The 22,017-nt window shown below is 45.3% G+C and overlaps 1 protein-coding gene across 1 annotated transcript in view; it reads right to left on the bottom strand.

The window, feature by feature from the left end:
• Positions 1–22,017, bottom strand: part of ULK1 (unc-51 like autophagy activating kinase 1) — a 78,431-nt gene that overhangs the window by 54,943 nt on the left and 1,471 nt on the right. The window contains 5 exon segments of the mRNA XM_009888137.1: positions 5,180–5,216; positions 5,992–6,024; positions 20,939–20,980; positions 21,070–21,162; positions 22,003–22,012. Coding sequence (XP_009886439.1) covers positions 5,180–5,216; positions 5,992–6,024; positions 20,939–20,980; positions 21,070–21,162; positions 22,003–22,012 — 215 coding nt within the window.

Here is a 22,017-nt window from a genome sequence, read left to right as displayed (position 1 = left end):
CCTGCTGAAATACATCAGTATACTCAGTCCTGTACTATTTTCTGTCTATTAAAGGTCTGTGCTCGATTTTCCCTCCAACAAAAGGTCTCTGCAATATTTCTGCAATTCCTATTCAAGGAAACATCTTTAAATAAAACAACAAGAATTCCAAAGTTTTTTTTCCCAATTCAGCTCAGGCCCAGGAAAGGACAGGCTGCCTCGTCTTCCCCCAAAACATGAAGCAAGACCTGAAACTTGGCAGTTGTTAACATTATTAAGCTAGCAGGCAATTACAAACTCCTGAATAAATACACTCTGCCTCTAGCAGAGAAACTGTGCTGTTGGAGAGCCTTGTTCTGACCTGCAGTCCCAACAGCATGCCACATCTTTAAGGCGTTACCCTCTCATCTATGTAATTCCGTGGCTATAAGGCTAAGACAGTGCTGGCCACCATCCCTCAGCAAACCAGCTAAACCTCCCTAATGTGGGCTCCAATTCTTTATACTAAAAACAACAGCATTGCTACCAAGATCAGAAAAATCCACTCACCCAAAGAAAATAGGACCCCTAAGCTACTAATTTCTGCGGAGTTTAAGCTTTTCTACTTCACAGAAGTCTGTGGAAAGCTCTCAGCCCTGCAAAGGGACTGTTTTCCTGACACACACAGAATCTAAGCCGGTGTCCCGAGCCTGCGGACAGATTCCCCCAGTGCAATTGCTGTGGCACAGTGGAGCTACCACGTTGCAGCACAGCAAAGTTAGACAGAGGTCTGCTGGGTCCTCTGGCAGCATTAAATCTCACAAAACCAGGTAGCACAGCGAGGTAGGACTGTGAAATTGAGGCGCTGCCCTCGGTAACAGAGAAGGGACAGTCAGTTCTTGTGGAGTGTAGGGGCATACCCTTTTACCTCCCTCCATGAACAAACAGGCTGTAACACAGGAAAATGAAAGTCCTTATCTCTCATACTCAGCCCATCAGTCTACTGCGCGACAGCAGCAATCTCCAGCTGAAGGACAGAGACATAAATACAACTGACACTTTCAGTGACTTCAGGATATTGGTCCACAAAAGACCTTCTAAATCAGCAGGGGGAGGGAGAAGATACAGAAAACTCATTCAATTTAGGTGCCACCAAAAAAACCACACCAAAAAGCGCAGAGAACGAAACAACTCACTTTCCCCGCTACATCCCAAATAGGGAATTCGTACTTGCCCCTGTAGAAAGGGAACATCTCTCATCTTCACCAGAAAGCTGCTGGCAAAACACTAAGCCTGCACTGAAGTCTGGACATCCCCATGGAGTTCTGTGGTCAGCAACACATACTTGCAGAGGACGCTGTTTCACAAGCCCTACTTTGCCATTACTGAGAAGTAATAATATCCCTGTGTTTATTTTCATGGGCTCCACTTCAGTGACGAAGCACTCAGCTTACTGCCTTGGGAACGGTGGCCACACAGGTCAGTAGATCACAGCAAATATTTACTGCGGGTCAGTGCGGGGCCTGCGCGCCTCGTAGCTCTTGAGGCGTAGGAAAAGGATGAAACCACCTAAAAATTGCCCTGGTTAGCCCATGCTGAGATGTTCAACCTGCCAGGCGAACTGTAGTGCACAGCCCTTGTCAGCTGATCCAAGGGTAGATGCATTAGAGTACACCCACTGATGTTACACAACAACACCGTTTTGGAAAAGTTATTTAGGAAAAAGAACTTCTCCTCTTACCCACAGGTGCCACAAGTTTCTCTTTAACATGGGCAGAGTCCAAATCCAAGCTGATTTATTTGGGGCCTGTCTTGTAATGCCCCCAGCTCCACCCGTGCAGAGCATGGCCAGTGAGACTCCTGTGGTCTTCTGTACAAGTCAGAAGGCTTATTCCAGATAGGTCTAGTCTTATCTTATATTCTTAATTACCTAGCTGTAGAGGGTGAAAAGTTACACAAAAGTGTCTCAGACCTCTTGTTTGGAAAGGGGTCCCCACACCACTCGGGATGAATTAGAAGATCACAGCTCCTTGCATGTGTCATGGGTTAAACCAAGACATGTCCTGCTCTGACACGAGTTTTCTTCACAGAGATGTGCTCTCCAAGAAGCAGCTTTAAGGAAGGTCATGAATACACACTTACGAACTGTCCGTAACAGCCTGTGTCAATGCCAATTCACAGAATTCAAGAAGAAATTTTAGATCAGCCTGCTCTGACCTCCTGAGTGCCCAAGGCCACAGAATTCCAGTTATTCCCATACTGAGGATGGTCACTTTTGTAATGCTTCCCACAGCTCTACCTACCATGCATAGCAGTAATCTGCCACTCTCAGCTCAAAACATACCCTGCGATGGGCTTAAAATGAAAGCAACATCCACGGAGATCTATCAGAAGGGAAATTGCTTTGTACCAAAGAACAGCACCACAGAAGCTATGCTCATCAGAACACACACAACTTTGGGTTGTGTCAAAGAGACGAGGCTGACCGACAGCACAACCCAGCCAAAACTCATATTGCATTGAAACGTGCACATATGCACGTCTTCCAGTTATGAAGACAAGGAGAATTAGAGTGCCTTTGGATTCAACACAAAATTACCATATTGCCTAACGCTTGTAATTAGAGGGCAGAATGGATTGGGAAGCTTACAAGCATCTCGTTCAATGAGAAACAGGGGATTTGCATGCGCGGCTTGCATAAGTGTTACAGGAACTACCAGCAGAAACATCTGAGGAGTCAGTGGGAAAGTAGATGTTGCAATTAAATACTATCACACAATTATTAAAATAACTGAAGCAGCACAATAACCGCTCAATAGAGATGAGCCTCCTGCATACCAGTGAAATACCCTGGAAGAAATCTGAACTTTCTAAGATGAGCTTTCAGGGAAAAAAATCGTTGTCAAAAGCACCTCGAGCACCTGCAGAAGCTGGGAGAGGAGATAGCCAAAGGAGGATGTGGTGGAAGGGAAAAAGCCACGTGATGCAAAAGCTGACACTTGTGCCTAGGCTCTGGGATCTGGAAGACCCAGATCTCTGCCACAGTGACAGCAGTAACTACCTTTCTCGCTGCAGTCCCTTACTGACTGCTCCCTCTGGAACTCCGTGCCTCCCGGGTTTTCTTTACTGGCAACCGGCACACAGATGGTCAGAGTTAAAATAAAAGTAAGCACCAATTTCCCAGTCACAGCAGCTGCTCTTTACAGTTGTCAAGGTAAAATATTTTATTGGTAAAAACAGAGCTAAAGATAACATTTTCAAATTAACTCAGTGAAGAAGGATCAAACCTTACCCCAGGTAACACGCAAACCATCCAAACTGGGGTACAACTGAATTTTATTTGGAAAATAAAATTCGTTGTCCCTTTCTCAAACTAGCCACCAATTTCCTGAGTAGTCTCATTTGATAAACAAGGAAGTGAGCTGTATTAATAGCCTAGCTAATTGCACAGCATGCTTCACTTTTGGGGGTGGGGTGGTAGAAGGGAGAAGACAACAATGTACGCATAGAAGCAGTAGTATCAACAGGAAGATTTTCTATGAACCCATGTTTCTATAAATCATTTGGCCAGAAGCTGTGTTCTTGTTTACATACATAGCTTTGTCAACAGAGCATAGTCCAGTGCTTTAACATGAAGGTTCATTTCATGTGCGTGAAAGCTAAAAAAAAACTTTAGCTTTCAAAGCCTATGCACGGGTAAAACCAATACTTTTTAAAGGCATTTCATTAAAATCTGCACTTGTATTCAAGGAGAAAAAGAAGGTATCAAATACAAAATCTTTTCACTTGGTATTCATAACGTTTCACCACCACCAAAGATGCTCCTTGTAAAGCACAGCAATACCCAATGGATGCAAAACACCATCACTTATCTCAGACAAAGCACACTAAACCTGGATTTTAAAAAACAAAAGCCTGTCACTTCTCTCTCGCTCACATTTTAAACAAACAAAACACATGAAAGGCAGAATATTCCTTCATTTTCCTTCAAGTACTAAATCCTTTCTGAAAATTAAAGTCTACCGACGTAATTCATTACCCTGTATGAATAGAGTGCAACATACTAGCATCAAGCCCCAAATAATTGTTCTAGGGATACCAACACTAGCTGCAGGGCAAATGTAAATTTAGCTTTAATCCTTCACTTTTTGCCATTTCCAAGCATCATGTACCTCAAACAAGGAGCCTGAAGTATTATCCAGCTGACTAGCTTTTAATTTGAACAACGTGAACAAACTTTGTTTAACCATGACCCAGAGCCACACAAGAAACGAGATTAAAGTTGTCTCTTCACATTTGGTAATCTTCTAGTTAACATGCAAAACAACAGGAAAGCTACTTTAAAGGAAAAAAAAAATAAAGATACAGTGAGGCCAACAGAAAATAAGGTCTGTGTCTGACTGCAGCTAAGCAACTTGTTAAACATGTTATTCCCCTACCACTTAGGTACGCAGGTGCAATGTGATTTTCACACAGGCCATGATCCCGTACCTGTGCACTGGGCTGTACTGAAAAATAGCTTGGGAGACTAAAGCCTGCATCCCAGCAATGTCGATGGATAACATGCTAAGCATGTTTCATTTGGTTTGATGGCAAAGACACTTCAGTCTCACGAAAAGGTTCAAGGCACCACAGTCACAGATACCTGTGCTATATTCTCCACAAGACCCTGAAGTCAGTAGCTGTCACCACCCTCACAACACTACCGGCTACACCACAGTCACCCTCAAAACACTGAAGAAATGTGTTCCATCCTAGATGTAGGGACACCCTTAGGGGAAAACTTTAAGAAAGCAAAATATACTGTTGGGCTCTTATTTTAATCCAGCCCTACAGAACTGTGAGACTTCAGTACAAATAGCTTTTTTCCAGTGACCAAGAAAAAGACAAACCACATCCCTAGCAGTGTTAAAATATGTTTAATCTATAAGGCCATTGTAACTAAACTACATAACTACTGACAGTCGCCACTGACCTACATAGGAAAGCCTACAAAACTAGCTTTTATTGTCATGGATTCTCAGTTTTCAAAACTATTATCAAGGTCGAACCTCTTAGAAGAGGAGCAGTGATACTCTGTTTATTTTACAGGAATTAAAAAACAAAAAGATAGACCATCTGCTTGCTTAGATCTTCCACAAACCCCAGCAACCGTAATGAGCTAAAACGGTCAGTGTTTTCTTCCAAATACCGAGGATATTGTCCATATTGTTCTACTTACTGTGAAGATAGTCTGCCAGGTCACCACCATTACAGTACTGCAAACAGAACAGAAAACTCAGTAAACACACGACAAATTAAAGGTTAAGAAGAAAAACAGTAAGCTTCAGTAGGATGGCAGGGTTATCATAGTATTTAAACATAAAAAAAAAAAGTGTCAAAATATGCATTCAGAAGTTGGCAGGGAAAACCCCATTCCAGTAGGTTCCTGTTCTATCCTATTTCCCCAACACATTACGTTGCATTATGATACACCAGCATTAACCAGCTCTCGTGCATGTGCACAGCCATGTACATGCACATCAGAAATAAACCCAGAACAAAGCAGAAGGGTCACCACTGGCGACACCACCAGAAAGCTGGTTGAGGAAGGCCTGGGAGCAGCCACAGCTGAACACTGAAATTCCCCACATCATGTTCCATATCATTAGGGAAAGTCAACAAGACCTCAGAGTGAGGACTGCAGAGGAATGAAAACTTCCAATAGCTTTGCAGCCAAGCTGTGTGGAGAAAAATTTACTTTCCATGTATCTTTGAAGCAGATACTACCCAGTAACACCCACTTGACCCTTGAGGTAAGACGTCTGACTGATTAAACCTGTGCCAGCATGACCTTCTGACAGCAGCAATATGAAAAATCCCCCTGGCTGCTATCTTCACCCACACTGCTCCAGTTCTCAAAGGCACACAGCTGCAGATTAGATTAGCAAGAGCATCACAGGTGAGACTGTGAGCAGAAAGCACTACTTGTGTAACAAGCTGGAAGTTTTTCAAAAAACAAACAAAACCAAAACAAACTGGACACACACTCACCTCCATAACCAAGTAGACAGAGTTTGCCAGTTCCTGGGGAAAGAGAAAACGAAAAGATTTACGCATTGAAATATTTCACACGCTTTACAACTGCTGCATTTCCTTTTAAACAGGTAAACTGTGTTCTGTTATGGTTCTGACTGAAGAGAGGATAAAAACTTCATTATAGGTCAATTCCTGGAAGATTGCTTACTTTGGAAGTGCCAGGTATTTAAGCATGTTATTCCTTTCTGAGCATGGATCTGTTTAACCATCTCCTGTATTGTGGCTCGAGCCTTCATGTTCCTTTTGGGCTCTTGGGATTAACAGCGGCACGCAACGCAGATGCTGGCACACTGCTATCTCAGAGCCTTAATCATTTCCACATTTAACTTGGCCCTTTATAGCAGCTATGCCCACATGAACAGCGCTAGTCTGAACAGAGAGATAAGAGCCACACAACTTTGGGACCTGCAATTCGACCCCACAGCTGAAAAGTGCCTAACAGATCCACCTTTGATTTGAGGGCAAAAAGGACAGATCTTGGGTCAAAAATGCATCATTGGCCAATGAATTTCTACACGTGCATTAACAGAGTGCTATTATCGGGTGGTTAAAGCTTTCTGGATTATCATGGGGGTCAATACCAGCAAACTCCAAGCCAAATTTGCTACCGGGTGCTGCACTGTGATGCTTCTTCCAACCTGGAAAGTTTACCTCCTGCCTTTACTGATCTTGTCCACAGCTCCCTGGCTTTAGGAGGCATGTCCAAGGCAGTACATACCCCGTACAAGCACAAGATACTGCGGAGAAGTGCCCCACAAACATCCAATACCAAGGAGCTGTGTTAGGAACTTTGGTGGCCATGCACCACACACACTGGCACCAGTGGCTGCCGGGCACATGTTCAGCAGAGCCACCAAGCCACCCGCAGAGAACAAGCATGAGAACAGCCAGATGTTTCAACCCAGAAGGGAAAATGACTAAACCCTCTCGTTGAAGCAGAAGTCAGACAGAAGCAGACCTGCTATGGAGAAGCCAGTATACTAGAAGTCACTCCTAAACTCAAGGGCCAGTCCTGGACAAGCACAGGCAGCAGTCGCCTGGGTGAGTGGAGAAGCTCTGAAAGCAACGGCAGAACGAGGGACATCACTCCATTTCCACAGCTCCAGGGCAGCACGCCTTTACTTACAGGCTGTTCAGACACCTGCCCACCTGACTCCTCTTCTGAGCCCAACTACAATTTCAAGCAGCCCCAGCATCCACCCTACCAGCCTTCTAGCTTCCAAGCAGTCTCCACCAGCTGCTCTCAGCCCCTGTCATCTCCGTCTGCCCACAGGACTCTACCTCTCGTCAAGCCCGTACCAAATTGACTGCCTTTGTCAACGCCTCGAGTTCTCAGCGTCTCCCGTCATTTCTCTTGCAGTCCTCTCTTAACCTCACAACGTGACATCTGAGTTTCCAGATGCTTGCTGGAAGACTGGTTGGAGGAAGAAGCAGAACTACCTGTGATTTAAGAGACTCAAGCTACACCTGCATGCATCCATCCTCCCCCAGAGGGGCTCAAGGCACTGGACCCCAGGGCTGGCCATTCCCAGCTCTTACGCTGTTCTCACTGCCGAGCCCAGCTGAGCTTTTTGCAGGTCTCCTTATTTGTTCAAAAAAAGCAATTTTCTGTCATACTTCAAGAAGGCGTTCGCTGCATTTCCTTGCATGACGAGTACTGCTTTAAATAGGCCTTGTTTTCCAATCCCTGCATTTAAACTCAGCACACGTTAAGTCATCCACTTTCACACACACTTCAGATGAAGTGGGAAACCAGTCTGTGGTTAGAAGCACCAGCCCAGGGAAGCAGCACAAGCAGCAAACCCCAGGCAGCGTCACAAGCTTTGCACCTAACGAAGCACCCAGGGAAAGTTTTCAGAAGCGTTCAAAGCCCACCAGCTCCTGCTGTCCCTGGCAGGAGCAGTGGAAGGTCAAGGTTTAGGAAAGAACCCCAGTCCTCTCACCTCTCTGGAACTCCAGCCACAGACGTAGCAGGAGATGCAAGGACAACCCAGAAGCACAGTGCAGCTGCTGAGGGAATGGCTGGGGGGCTGCAGCCACAGGGCTCCCGACGTGGCAACTGCTGGGCACGGGGCAAGTGTCTGAAGTGGTTTCTGCAGCCCACCCTGAGCTCATCACTGACACAGCAACATTTTTCAGAGACATTTCTTGTCTAAACATGCTGCGATCACTGCAGCTCAGTACCTCCATGCGTTACTACGTATAGTGCCAGCAGGGTTTGGGGAAGCTTAATATATTATTACCTATATAGAAAATTAAGGGGAAGCTTAGCTTACCCAAACTAAGTCCAAAAGATATTTGTAATAAGCTATTGGCCAATATCTAATGTACACTGTACAGTTTGGTTGTTTTTCCACTGTACGTTATTTAAAGACTCTTCAAACAAAACTCATCGAGCAAGTCATCGATTTTTGGCAGCCAGTGCATACAGTGACTGGGGTTAAATAAGGACCGACACAGCCAAGGGAGATGCTGTGCTTAACAAAGTGACCTTGGTGGTTGGTGGTTTTATCCCACCAACACAGGGTGAAGAGATAAGAGGGCAACGCCTGAGAGGCTTCTAGGAGAGGAGTAGGTGGCTCCCCCAACCATTCACTGGCCACAGCACCCTCTGAACATCCAAGCCTTACTGGGAAGCTGTCCCCAGCCTGCTGCACGCACACCCACTGCAGTGGAGGGACATTTAGCAAGCGCGTTGCCCGATCGCAGATGCCTGTAGCGGGGATGACACAACTTCCACATTTGCAACTTCAGCATTTCAAGACCCACTTACCAGATAGACTTGAAGGAATTTTTAGCAACAAAACTAAACATTTATTTCAGGGAGGGCCCTGGAAACAAGCTCTTGTTTGGAAAAAGCTTTCAGCCAGTAGCTTACTGTGGATACAACGCATACAACTGTCCAGGGAGACTACTGGTTTCTCAGATGGGCTGATGGACTTCCCTCACGTTGATTCAGCAGCAGAAACTACTTTTTTTCCATTTTTATCCTTCCACAGTATTTACATTTTGTTCATTAACAAAACAAGGAAAAAATACTGCAAGCCAAATTTTGCAGTCTACCAGTCTCTCAAAAGAAACCAAATGCCCAACCCACTCATTTCCACATCACTAACAAGAATAATGTTACAGTTTGTTGTATTTCTGCAGAGGCTGATGTCCAAGAAGCGCTACAAATAATTTACTCTGGACCTCTTACTCACATGTGCCTGTCCATGCAGCCAAGGCTAATCCTGTCATTAAACAAGCTTGACGAAGGGAACAGCATAGAGGCAACCCCCTAACTTTTCCTCTCATCACAAAGTGCAGCAGTACCCTGACTATTTTCCACAACAGCACCAAACCACCTCTGCCAAAGACATTAAGCTGATAATCAGTCTGGATCATTGCCTGACTCGTAGTTCTTGCAGCAGAGGCCCAGCGATGAAGTTACAATTTAACTGAGTGTAAAAATAGGCAACAGCCTCTACTGTCTACAAATAACACACATCTGCCAACAGAGAACAAAGAAATGAAGAAAATTCATTTAGCAGTACAGCATAAATCACCCCAGGACAGTGCTGTGTTAAAATGCCTCACTGGGACACTCAGAGGGATGTCGTTACAGACATCGAGATCCAGTAGTCCTGTCTCCCTTTAAATTTTCTCTCCACCCCTACTGAAAGGTGGCATGATCCTCTTCTTGGAAAGTGTGTGTTTAGGTGTGTCCAAAGGGAAATGTCTGGGTGTACCCACAGTTAGTCATCCTTCTACCGCAGCTTAAAGAGTCCATGAGAGGAAACTTCCTCAGAGAAATCTTCCTCTGCGCTCTACCCCAGCGCCTAGCCTGCTACCAAGTTTAGAAAGGCATTTAGGAAGGGAAAAAAGTTGAAGTTTAATTACACAACCCTCCAAAACTCTCTCAGCAGTGCAGTGTTCTCACCAATCCGTGTGGGACTGGCGTTCTAAAAGACACTGGGGTAAAACCAGCAAAGAACAGCTTCCACCTCACACAAATCCTCTTTTCTAGGAAGACTGAAGAATGCAGGAGGAACACTTTGAAGATGAACGTAGCTCCACTGCTACGCCCACGTGCTGAGCACATCACTGACAAGGCTCCTACCACCCACAGTAGAAGAGCCCGATGGACTCAAGTCCTCAAAACTGGTTTTGTTACTCTCCTGAAGAACAGCGTACCACCACCTGTTTGTTGGCCTCCCTCTGATGGCAAAGGTTCCTCAGAAGATAATCCACCATGTGCTGCTCAACACTGCCTCTCAAACAGCATCCCGAGCAGCTGCTGAGCAAAGATAATTGCCACATGCAGATCTCTGTAAATGGGGCTAGGGCTCATCAATTGTACCAACACAACAGAAGCACAGAATAAAGCTGAGGGTCTGACAGTAGAAGATAAACTCAACACGAACAGAGAGCTAAAGCTTTTGTACTCTGGGTTGTTTGGGGTTGGGTTTTTTATATTTTTTTTTTAATGTTATTTCCCCCACTTGCTGCAGCAGAACCAGAGCACACCGCATCCTCCTGTTTTGCCAGTAGGATCTCATGGAGCCAGCACCCTTTTGGCCTACGGTCTGTAGTCATCGGTCTTCTGACAGTGGCACTGGAGTCACAAACGTGGACTATAACGAACACAATTTTGCTTTACAGAAACCAATTCCTAGTCCAACAGCACCTGTAAAGCCTCTAGTTGCAGCAGGGGCTCCCAAAGTGGCTGGGCCTGGGAAACAGAACCCACAGTTCTCAAGAGAAGGAAGAAACTTTCCAAACAGTAAAATCTCTTGGTATTATTTCACTCTGGCTCATAGCTTGGCTTGAGCAGGCTAACCTCTAAAGAGAAAGAAGAAAACCCTCATGCTATGCAAGGATTATCTGCTGACGCAACTATTTGAACGGAAGCATGATAAAAGACAATAGTAACATCAATCTGAATTGTGGGAGCACCTACCAATGCTCACCCTTTGGAAAACAGACCTAAAGCAAACAGCTAGAAGATATTCACATGCCTTTTGACCTCACACAAAAAGAAAACCACATCTCAGCCTATTGTGTTTCTCTGTTCTCCGGCCCTCATCGTTCTCTTCACTCCTTCTGAACCATACCAATAAGGAACTTGGGAACATTTCAAGCAGGTTTCCAATTCAAGAGACAACAATTAACTCAGATGAAGGAAGAAAAGGAAGAAAGAAGAGGAAAGTACTAATTCACTGCAGTATAATCTCCTGTCTGTACAGACACGCAATACCACAAGATGTTTCTCAAACCCAGACACAGCTTCACAGCCAGAGAAAAGCACATTTGAGGACAGACTTTTGGGATTCAAGTCATGCAGCCAGCAAGGTCCTGCACCAGGAGAGTTAGCACACTATAAGGAACCAGCAGCCACTTTCCTCCTGTGTATGGGCTACACTGGAAGTGATAAATCTTGGGCTACACTAGCAGTCACGTATAAGCATGGTCCAGGAGATGATATGCAAGCAACAAATGCCATCATCCAACAGCCTACTCAGTATCTTTGCCCATTTTGGTACATCCAGGTCCAGCAATAAAAACTAGTGCTACTGACTGGAAAGCATTATTACTATGGACTTCTCAAAAGAATGCAGGCTCCTAATTTCTTCATGTAGATCCCAGGGAATAAGCATAAGAAGCAAGACCCAGAGATGCCCACAGACTTCTGCATTGGCTCATGACTGCATTCTGCTTCCTACAGACCTGTCAGCTTGCTCCAGGATGCAGAGCACCAGCAGATGCACAGCCCAAGCAGAAGAGAAGCCCTGCAGCATAGAAGTGGTTTATTTACAGTGGGTAAATTTCTGTAGGACCAGAAGAACAATGATGCCAAGGGCCAGCATTACCCTATTCCAGGCACTACGGTATTCTCTGCTTATAAAAACAGATGAGTTGTTTCAGGACAGGTCATACTTCAGGGCAGATTAAAAACAGCAGGAAAGCTGTCCTCTGGTTCTACACGGGCTTCAGGAAGGGAGGGAAAGTACTTCCCATCCCCCTGGCAACAGTCCTAAAGTCTGACTGTGTGACTTAAAAAAACCCCAAAAAACAAACAAACAAGACAGGGCCATGTCCATGGAGATACTGTTTGCCAGGCAGCTAGTACCACCACAGACAAATGGTAGGACAGCTGGTAAGACAGCTTGATCTCCAAGTGACCTGAAGAAACTTCACCATCTCTTCCACTGGACATGAGCTTTCTGCAGCTTCCTTCAAACCAGGGTCTCTTCTCTCCACCTCTCCCTCCAGGCGGTGGCAGGGTGCAGTGCCTGTCACAGCCCCGCCGACAGGGCGGCCTGCTCTTGGCTTCACACAGGTTCATGGCAGGCCTTGATCAAAGGCCTGAGATTCAACACATTTGCTGGGTGATGGGTGGCTACAGCGCTTGCAGAGAGCTCAAACAGGAAAACACGACTCTCCTCCGGAGGCAGACTGGGCCTCTGCAGAGCAACACACTACAGCAAGTCAAAGCCGAGAGCCACATCTGACCCTAACCACCGAAACCAAAATATAGGATTAATGTCATAATAAGAGCGTAGAGACAAAGTGGAAGGTTCCACAAGTCACAGAGCTTCAAGGCGAGACCAAAGGCATGCATCAAAGCAAACTGAAGACTCGTGCTGCTGGGACACCGAAAAGCAATCACTTCTTATAGCGGTTGTGTTCTTCTGGGGTAAATGCTGCACGACCCACACCAGTTCGTGCCCCCCACCAGCCAGCTCTCAGGGAGGCGTTACTGCCTGACAGCACACACTGCAGGTCACATCTGCATGCAGCAGCCCCGCAAGGATAAGAGACTGCAGAAGAAGAAAACAGCAGAAGCCTGAAAAAGTTTGGACTTTGTGATATGGAGTGGAAAACGTAGCTACCCCTTTGCCAACAGGCAGAGTAAGATCCAGAAGCTTCTTTAAACAAAAGCAAGCTCCTTTTTGCAAATGGCAATGCATTATGATAATGCTATGAAGAGAGGAAACTTCAGAATTCTAAAAACATTGATAAAAATATTAAAGATCCAATTTGGTTTTCTATATTTATTCCTCATATCCTTTCTGTATCACAGGCATACTATAAAATGAACATTTAAGGTTGAATTCTCCATTACCTTAAGCTCAGTCACATGTACTGGAATGAAATCCTTGCATACCATAAAGCTGCATTTTATGAGCCTGCCCAAAGAGCAGGAGTAGTAGGGGAGTGCTGTGGGTCGAGGCGGACAATAAGGCAGGCTACAAGAGTGAACATTTCAGTTTTAATCACACACTCACCAAGACATATTCACTTACCGACACGTGTAAATACAAGCAAAGTGACTCAGTCTGAAAGTTTGATTTTAGAACCAGTTAATGTAGTTCTACTAATAAGGCTGGGAATTACTTGTTTTTTTAACGGTATATCCCAAACACAATCTGATACCCTGTGGGAGACTTTTTTTTTTTTAAAGCAACTCTGGAAATTAGAGGCCCAACCTCCATGGGGTTTTCTATGGCAGCTGCGTGACAGACTGGCCTTTGCAAGTCTTCTCTTATACATCCATTTATTTCATACTTCATTTACAAGATTTAAGAAAACAAACACACAGCACAAAAGTGTTATAACAAGGAGTTTAAAGAAAAAAAAGTATGGGTTCTCTTTCAAATAAAAACAGTCTTAATTGAAGAGGGAAATAAATCAAATTACTGAAAGCCAAAGTAACATGGGCTCGAATCTGGAGTATTTAAAAAATGAAGAGAAGCGAGTATGTTTTAATATATTTAATAATTGCTGTCTACAATTGCCAACTAAATGAAAAAAATGTCGGTGAAACACCAATGCAGCAGCCTCCGGAGAGAAAGCAGCCCAGCTGCCCCACCGTGTGCACCGTGACATTAAGCAGCATGCGTGGGAACCACACAGCCTGTGTGCCGCAGACCCGGGCATCACCCCGACGGGGCCATGTCCCAGCCCTGCCCTCCGCTGCCAGCCGGGGTGTCCCATCCCACCCCACCAGCAGCTCTCACTCCAGGCCACCACATACCGAGCCAGCTGGGACGCCTTCCCTTCCTGGAGATGTAAGACGCTTTGCTAAATAGGATCTCTAATGACTTAAAATTCTGCATCTTTCACTCCCCCAAACCGGAACCACAGTGTCTGGTTGATCTCTAGTACGGCAGCTCAAGCTGACCTAATTCCTCCTGTTATTCTGATGCTAGGAGACAAGCCAGGTGCTCCCACAGCCAGACAGAACATTATTGCCCAAAGCAACCAGTGATGCAGAAGTTCATTCATTTCTATCAGTCCCCCTTGAAACAACCTTGCTTAATAAACAAATGCAGCTTTGAGATCCTCATTTTGCATTTTGAGAGCATCTCTTTATGTTTATGGTGGTATTTAAGGCCTGCACATCATAAAGCAAGAGCCATCACACAGCTCAAGCACGTCTTTGCTACACACTAAGCACAAAAGAGGTTCTAAAGCTAACTGTTGATAGAGCTATTCCCTGGATTCTGCTGTGGACACTTATTATTAAATTTCTCAGAAAAGAACCATAACATCTGAGAACAATTAAGACGGCTTCTCTTAAGTATGTTTAGGTCTGTACCTGAGAAACATTGCCTTGGAAGACCACACTTTCCATCAAGTTTGCCATTTACTATTGGTACACAAACATGAGTAACAGCAAAAAACCCCAAACAAACACAAAACAAACAAACCAAAGAAAAAAACAAACAGCAAAAAAGTACATACTAATTTTGAAAACAAAACCAAACCAAAAGCTTTCTCTCCTTGACTTTGCAGATGAAAGTCCACCACCTCTGCTGACCACCCCTGTGGCTGGCTTCTCAGTTCCCACTGTATCTCACTCTGCCTCACAGAAGACATGTCCACTTCAGAAGACCAGAGCTTCTCTAGGAGCTTCCCCAAAGCTAACCAGAGCCATCCAACTCAGGTTCCTACCACCACCACCCCCGTGTTTGTTGTTTGCTAGTCTGCCTGTTTTACAACAGCTTTTCAGTTGGTATCAACAGTTGGGAAGGCAGGGGGTGTAGGAAAGGGAGAGGAAAAAGGAAGACATGAAAGTGAACTGTATCCTCATTTCTCTACACAATCTTGAGCATTACGATGAGCTTTTGAAACGCAAAGTTTTATTGCAGTTTCACAGTTTAGGGTCACAGTTAGTTTCAGCGTCTGGCCACAAAATTAAAGCTTTCAATTGGGCTTTGGTTTGGACCTATAAATATTGGAAAGAAATTCAAACAGTGGTCCTCCATCTGAATTCAACTCTGATGAGGAGGCACCTCTTCCCATCCATCTTCCACATCTCCACCTCCTTGCTTTCCTCGCTCCAACCAAATGCATTCAATCATCACAAGGATTTAAACTGTGGAAATTTTCATAATGGAAACACTGATGGAGCTTCAAGGAGAGAAGCACGACTAGCACCTCAGCCGTTACCAGAGCTTTGCTGTCAAACTGTGAACACAACAGCCTACCAGTTTCCGATTACTCCTGGGAAACATTCCTTAATCTGTCATTATAGTCTGAGTAATGCTACCTTCCACAGGAGCTTTAGAGGCTATTAACTTCCACGTTGCCAGCTCTTCCATGACATCCTAATCATGTGAGAGGAACACAGGTATGTGCTTTACACACAGCATGAGTAAAACAGTGATCATGATTTCAGAAATGCAACGAGACCACTCCCTCTAAAAAAAGCCCATGACTCCTCCGAAGTCTATATTTAGTGGTCAGCATTTGCTAGATGTTTCTGTGACCTGCACAGTGGGGTACTCAGCAAGTGAAGCCAACATTAAACAGAAGTTCAAGACTATAAAATTCTCTACTCTCCATAAACATAGCCATTTTGGTCCTCTAAACTCTCAAGCCTCATCCTACAAAACTACTGCCAGAGGGTGGTTGGGTTTTTGTCCTTTTCCCCTTCTAGCTCCAAGTTAAGCCGGATCCAATCCTCAGTAAGAGAGTGATTCGCTTCAACAGATGCGAGGATGCTGACAGAGCAGGATAGCAGACACCCCATTCTTGTCCGCAGCGCAAACAGAAAGAGGACTGCTTGGCAGTTCAGAGAAGCCTGCACTTTACACCCACTCACCAGGCAGCTTGCCAGCTTCGCTCAGGGATGGAATTAAAACAGGATTTAACCAGGCAGGCAGCCTGACCTCAGGAGTGTGATCTCCCAGGCACAGAGTACCTCCTCAGTCATTCCAAGTGTCACAGCGGAGCCCTGTCTCCCAAGATGGGGCACCCCAACAGCAGTGCCTGAGGAGCAGAAGATCCTGCATTAGGTGGCACGAGAGGTGGCGAGGCAAGGAGGTGACGCTGCAGCAACACTGATTCATCCGACATCACGCTCATCAGCAAAGCGCTGCAGCAGAAGCAAGCGGTGCTGCAGGGCACACCAAAGGACACTGCCGCACACGGAGCTCCGGAGGTCCCAGGGGACAGCAGGAGGCACGTACACAAGATGTGGACTAGCAGCTAAAGGCTCCGTGTCAGAAAAGGGTGATGGCGCAGACAGCACAACAGAATACCACAGCCCAGCAGACAAGTCCTATTGATCACAAGGACCTTCTATACAGCAACAATAGAACAAGCCTGTTATTACTTGGCTCTCAAGCCCAGCCCAGGGTGACTGATCATTACACTGAGACATGTTTGTTGTGCTACCCATGCCTTAATCCATGTGCAGAAGAAAAACTGCACTGCAAGGACTCTGTGTTCTTTGTCTCCGGGAGCTCCAGGTGATACAGTCACCCCAGCAAAAACATTTTTGGTGAGTCTGCACTGCACAAGTGAGTTAGGCATCCCAAGCTAGTGAGTACAATAAGCCAACTCGACATAAAATTATGGAAAGCAGACCCTCAGGTAACCTAGGCTGAGCCAGAAACTCAGCAGCACAGTGCCCTATGTGACATTAACAGCCACATTTCCACAACCAGTCTATCCCACCTGTGCAAAAACTAGAAGAAAAAAAAAAAACACAACAAACCCAAACACCACTTAATACTCACACAAGCAGAGTCATAGCTAGGCTGCTTTAAGAAGCAAGCTCAGATCACAGCATACAACACTTTCTAATATCCAAAGCATGATTTACGTCCAGCAATAGCAGATTTTTTGCCCTAGCACCAACATAGCCACATGTGGGATCTTCAGCTGACATGTATTCAACCAACCTTCCTGAGGCAGCTGGCACAGCGCAGGGAAGAAAACACACCCAGGACCTCCCATTGCCCTAAAGATCTTAGTTACAGGTAAGAACCTACTTCTTATTAGTGCTGGACGAAGCTGTCTAGTGTGCAGTGCTCCCAGGATCTGACAAGTTCAAGAGTTACCTTCCTACCATTGAATCCCCTTGGTTAATCAAGCGGCCTTTGGTCACAGATTCAGATTCAATGTCCCGAGTCACAAAAGAAACCAAAGCAAGTCCCGTACACCAGACCACACACTGCTAAGCTTTCAGCATCAAGACGCGTGAAGAGTTGAGCTGGTCCTCAGAGTTTTGGAAATCCATTTTCCAAGAAACCCCATTTCCAGACCAAGTTATCACCTGGTGGAAACTATCATTTGTATCCTTATTGTCACTAATTTCCACTTTAAGGGACAAAAAGCTCATTTGGCTGTCTTCAAACTGAGCAAGGAGACTTCTGGTATCCAGATGTCCCTCTAGACTGCTCTGCTCCCCTCAACTGCTGCAGTCTGGAGACCCCAACTCCAGCCCCTCTGCAAGCCAGCCGAGGAGTCAGGGATTGCTCAGTAGCCAACTCATGCACTCCACATGGTAGAATACAGTTTCTACTTTATGCCAACATCTCCTGTGCCAAGGAAAGGTCCACACCGCAACTCCATACACACACTAAACAGACAGTACTTTTAGAAACACAATACGATTTATCCTCATTTTGAGCAGGGGTTCTCGCAATAGGCTCCTAGACTATTCACAGGACCTCTCATTAATACATGAGCACATAATAATGGGAATATGCATATTTCATTTTGTGAGCCGTTCCCATGTAATGACCCTGCTCTTAGGATGCCAGTGAGGGGATCTATAAAAGTCCAGACACCGCACTTTTACGCATTAAACATTCACCAGTATCATTTATTCCTAGGAAGCTTCTTATTTTGTCATTACTTATGAGCCAATATCACAAAGATCTATGAAACAAGACGTTTTCCTGGATTTCAAGGATAAAGTAAGTGTGTCAGGGTGAGAGCTGCTGTCAGTATTAAATATCAGCACTGCAAGTGTCTGTCTGGGGCAAATCTGGCATTACATCAAAAATCTTGAATGGTACAAGGCCTGGTTAGCATTAGCTTTTAACCAGGAAAATGCAAACGAAAGCATCATTGGGTGTAATCACTTGCTTACAGCCGCTGTGGTTTTGGCAACCATTTCCTTGTGTGTAAAGAACACACGAGTAAAAATTAAAGTCACTGTTGACAGGAGGTGCAGGGGAAGGGACAACCCAAAATGCAACAATAGACAAAGCTACAGAGCAACATTAAGATTCACAGGAAATATTTTTTCCTTTTTGCTCTATGATGTTGTAACACAAGAATAAACCTCCTCAGTTTTAGAAAGCCTAAAAGTAAGGGCTCAATTAACTGCAACTATGACATTTTTGAGAGTAAATATATACGCAGCTATGAATGAAGCAACTAATCTAGTATCAGAGGAACAAGGTGAGTAGTAAGTAGTCTTTTCCACAAAGCAGGGAAAGGTGGGCAGCAGCCAGCCTTCCACAGACCCGCACTTGTACCTCTGCAGTAATTTACTCACACACAACTCCTAACTGGGCACAGCGCGAGGCCAAACACTGGGACACATCACACACACAACCTAGGCGGGTGGACCACATCAGACTGTGTCTGATGACCGATCACCTTACACCAGGAGACTCCACACCCTGGCAGCACTATATAACATCCACTGCCGCCTAAATCATCTCATTTTGTCCAAGAAATCAAATTATCCAGGTCATACAAGGACTCTCTGACAAAGCTAGTAACTAAACATATACCTGGGCATGCCTTGAGCCCAGGACCATTCTCAAGTTCCTGTTTTGTGGTATCTTACACAGCTTCTTGCTAATACCTCACCAGGCTACGCTGCCATACACAGAGTTTAACTAAAGCTCATTTGCCATCACATAAGGAGAAAAATGCATTGCTGCAGTTGTAACCGTGATGAAATCATTCCTCTTGCAGAAAATGTCTTTGAGCTCCTTCCTACCTAGCAGTTATTTGCAGCAGGACAAGGAACAGAACACAAACAAAGGTTTTGAAAGATATGCAATAAGCAAATCCAGCAGCATAATGCTTCATACAAATGCAAACTATAGAGGAAGCGCAGAAGCAGCCACTCACTCCCTCAACTGAAAAGTTTAAAGTAAACTTTGAAGGTACAGAGGAGAATGAAAATAAACACGAGATCTAATGCCCCAAGTGGCCTGTGCCCAGAGGAAACTTCCCCAGCTCTCTGAGCCACATTAAGATTGCACGCGTCAGGCCAAAGGCGGTCACTGCTTTGCACGACCAGCTCTAAAGGGCGGTTCAGGAGCAACCAAAGCATATTTCCAAGAAGCAAACCCGTTACCGGCAGCCTCGCATCCCTCCCAGAGCAGCCTGAAACCCCCCACGTGCGCCTCTCGACAAAACAACCCCAGGCATGACACACTTCCCAAGGACCTGGCCCCCCGCAGCACCTTGCCATCACCCCCTGCTCCAGCAGAGACGACACCGTGGGTGACACAGCCCCGGGGGGCTGCAGGGACCGGGGTGACGCGGGGAGACTACAGCACCCAGAAGGCATTGCAATTAGGCTGTACCAACCGGCTGGGACTTCTGTTTGGGGTGACGCGGAGGCCACCGGAGCCAATCCACAGGAGAAGGAGGAATGTCAACAAACAGGGCGGCCTGCGGGACATGTGATATCAGGGACAGGGCAGGCAGCTCCCGATAAGCCACCCCAGGGCCAGCCAGGGGGTCCATCAGAGCCAGCGGTCACGCAGCCATCACTGGCAAACATCAGACCTTCGGGCGGTACAGGCTGTACCGACACACTGCACACCAGCCCCTCCATCCAGGAGCAGGAGAGCTCCATTTTAGGCTTTTAGATCCCAAGGTGGTTTTGTTTTGGTTTTTTGTTCGTGTTTTTTTTTTTTTAAGAAAGCATCACAAATGTCAGAGAAAACATGTGCCGTGACCCAGCAGTATTGTTTTTAACTAAAAATTCAAGGGGGGAAACAAAAAAAGACATTGGATAACTAAGGTTTCAGAGCAGAACAGTTTTAGCCCCTTAGATTAGATCTTCAGAGCTGACTTTGAAGGAAAAAGCAACTGCGGGAAACCACAATAATCTAAAAATGTCTGCTGCAATTTTTAACACTTAGTGATTGCCACAAGGACAACAGAAAAATGCAAATGAAAATCCTCTGGAACTGAAGACAATCATATGCTACAAAGTCATGCTCACACTATTTTTACATCACTTCGGAAAAAGAAATTTTCTTAGGGAGTATATCCAGACCAGAGAAAGAAAATAAAAGGTAGGCATGCCAAGAATAACTACTGTAATTTTATTTCTAAAATTTTGAGAACTTATAAGGTTCCAACACAGACTTATTCACCAGACACTGCATTTCACTGCATAACATCTGGGAGCAGGAGCTCCCACCTCAACTCCCAACTGTGTAAGAGTTGTGTGGTCCAGACAACAACTAATACGTGATCTGCTCTCTGCTCAGCCATGTTTGTTTATCTTTCCCTAACTTATCAGAAGGCTCCCCCCCCCCAAATACACATTTGATTACAAACATCTGTTAAAAACTGAAATTCCACAAACTCCATTCAACCTCTCCCAAATCCAGAATGCTTTGCCATAACTGAATGTATTTACCTGGAAGTCATACAAGGCAACGATGTTTTCATGTTTCAATTCCTAGAAAAAGTAAAGCAAAGACTGTAAGCTAGGAGCAACAAAGGACATACAGAACAAAGACTGAAGAAAACAAGTCAGTCTACTTTTACCTTAAGTATTTTTATTTCCTTGCCCAGCAGAGTTTGAGATTTTGCAAGGTTTTTCTTGTTAATGCATTTCACAGCTACTTCCAGCTCAGGCTTCTGAAAGAGTGAATATGTAATTCAATAATAAATGTAAATTTCACCATTAATTTACATTAGGATAAGCAGCTTCTTAACAGATCACAAATACTACTGAAAGAAGTGTCTTGCAGCACCGGTAAAGGCCTCTCACTTTATATCCTAATGCCTATCCCTCACTTGTTCAGACTTGCCCTTTCCCGAATTATGCTTGTCAGCCCAAGGTTCGGGTTTTTGTTACTCCTTTATACAACGATTATCCTCTTATTTAATCACTAGAAATAAACGCACCGTGGGAGCCATGGCTTATCCCAAGCCCTAATGATGGAAAATCCACCGCCGGATTGGTTTCCTTTTATCTACCAGCGAGCGATTCGCCCCCCCCTTGGAAAAAATTAAGTGGAGAGGGACAAAACTTCATAGACACAAAAGAAACAAACAAAAAAAATAAAACACACCAAAGCAAGAGCCCTCTACACACTTCACAGACGGGGAGGAGGGTGGGTTTTTTGTTTGTTTCCCCCCCCCGGCTCGTTTTCAAGGCAAGCACCAGTTTTGGCGACCAGGAGGGCTCTGCGGTGGGTCACTGGTCTGGCAAGGTGAAGCCGCCTGCCCGGGTCCTGCTGGCACACACGCCTGCCTCCCAAAAAACCCTCCAGAATAACAATAACAAAAAATATGTCTACCATCCCTAGAGCTGCCCCAGAGCCCGGGGCTGATGCCCAGGCTAAGAATAGCCGGCCCAGCGCGGAGGGGGCGACCGGGACGCGGTGCCCAGCTCGGCCCAAACCCCATACATCTGGGAATAAAAAGCAGAAAGAGGGAGGAAAAAAAAAAGACGATAAAGAGGAGCTTATTCACCTCTTTGTGCCTGCC

This window comes from Charadrius vociferus, unplaced genomic scaffold (genome assembly GCF_000708025.1).
Source record: "Charadrius vociferus isolate BGI_N301 unplaced genomic scaffold, ASM70802v2 scaffold326, whole genome shotgun sequence".
NCBI classification, from domain to species: domain Eukaryota; kingdom Metazoa; phylum Chordata; class Aves; order Charadriiformes; family Charadriidae; genus Charadrius; species Charadrius vociferus.
Note: the sequence above shows the minus strand (reverse complement) of the source record. Positions and strands in the feature narration are given on the sequence as shown.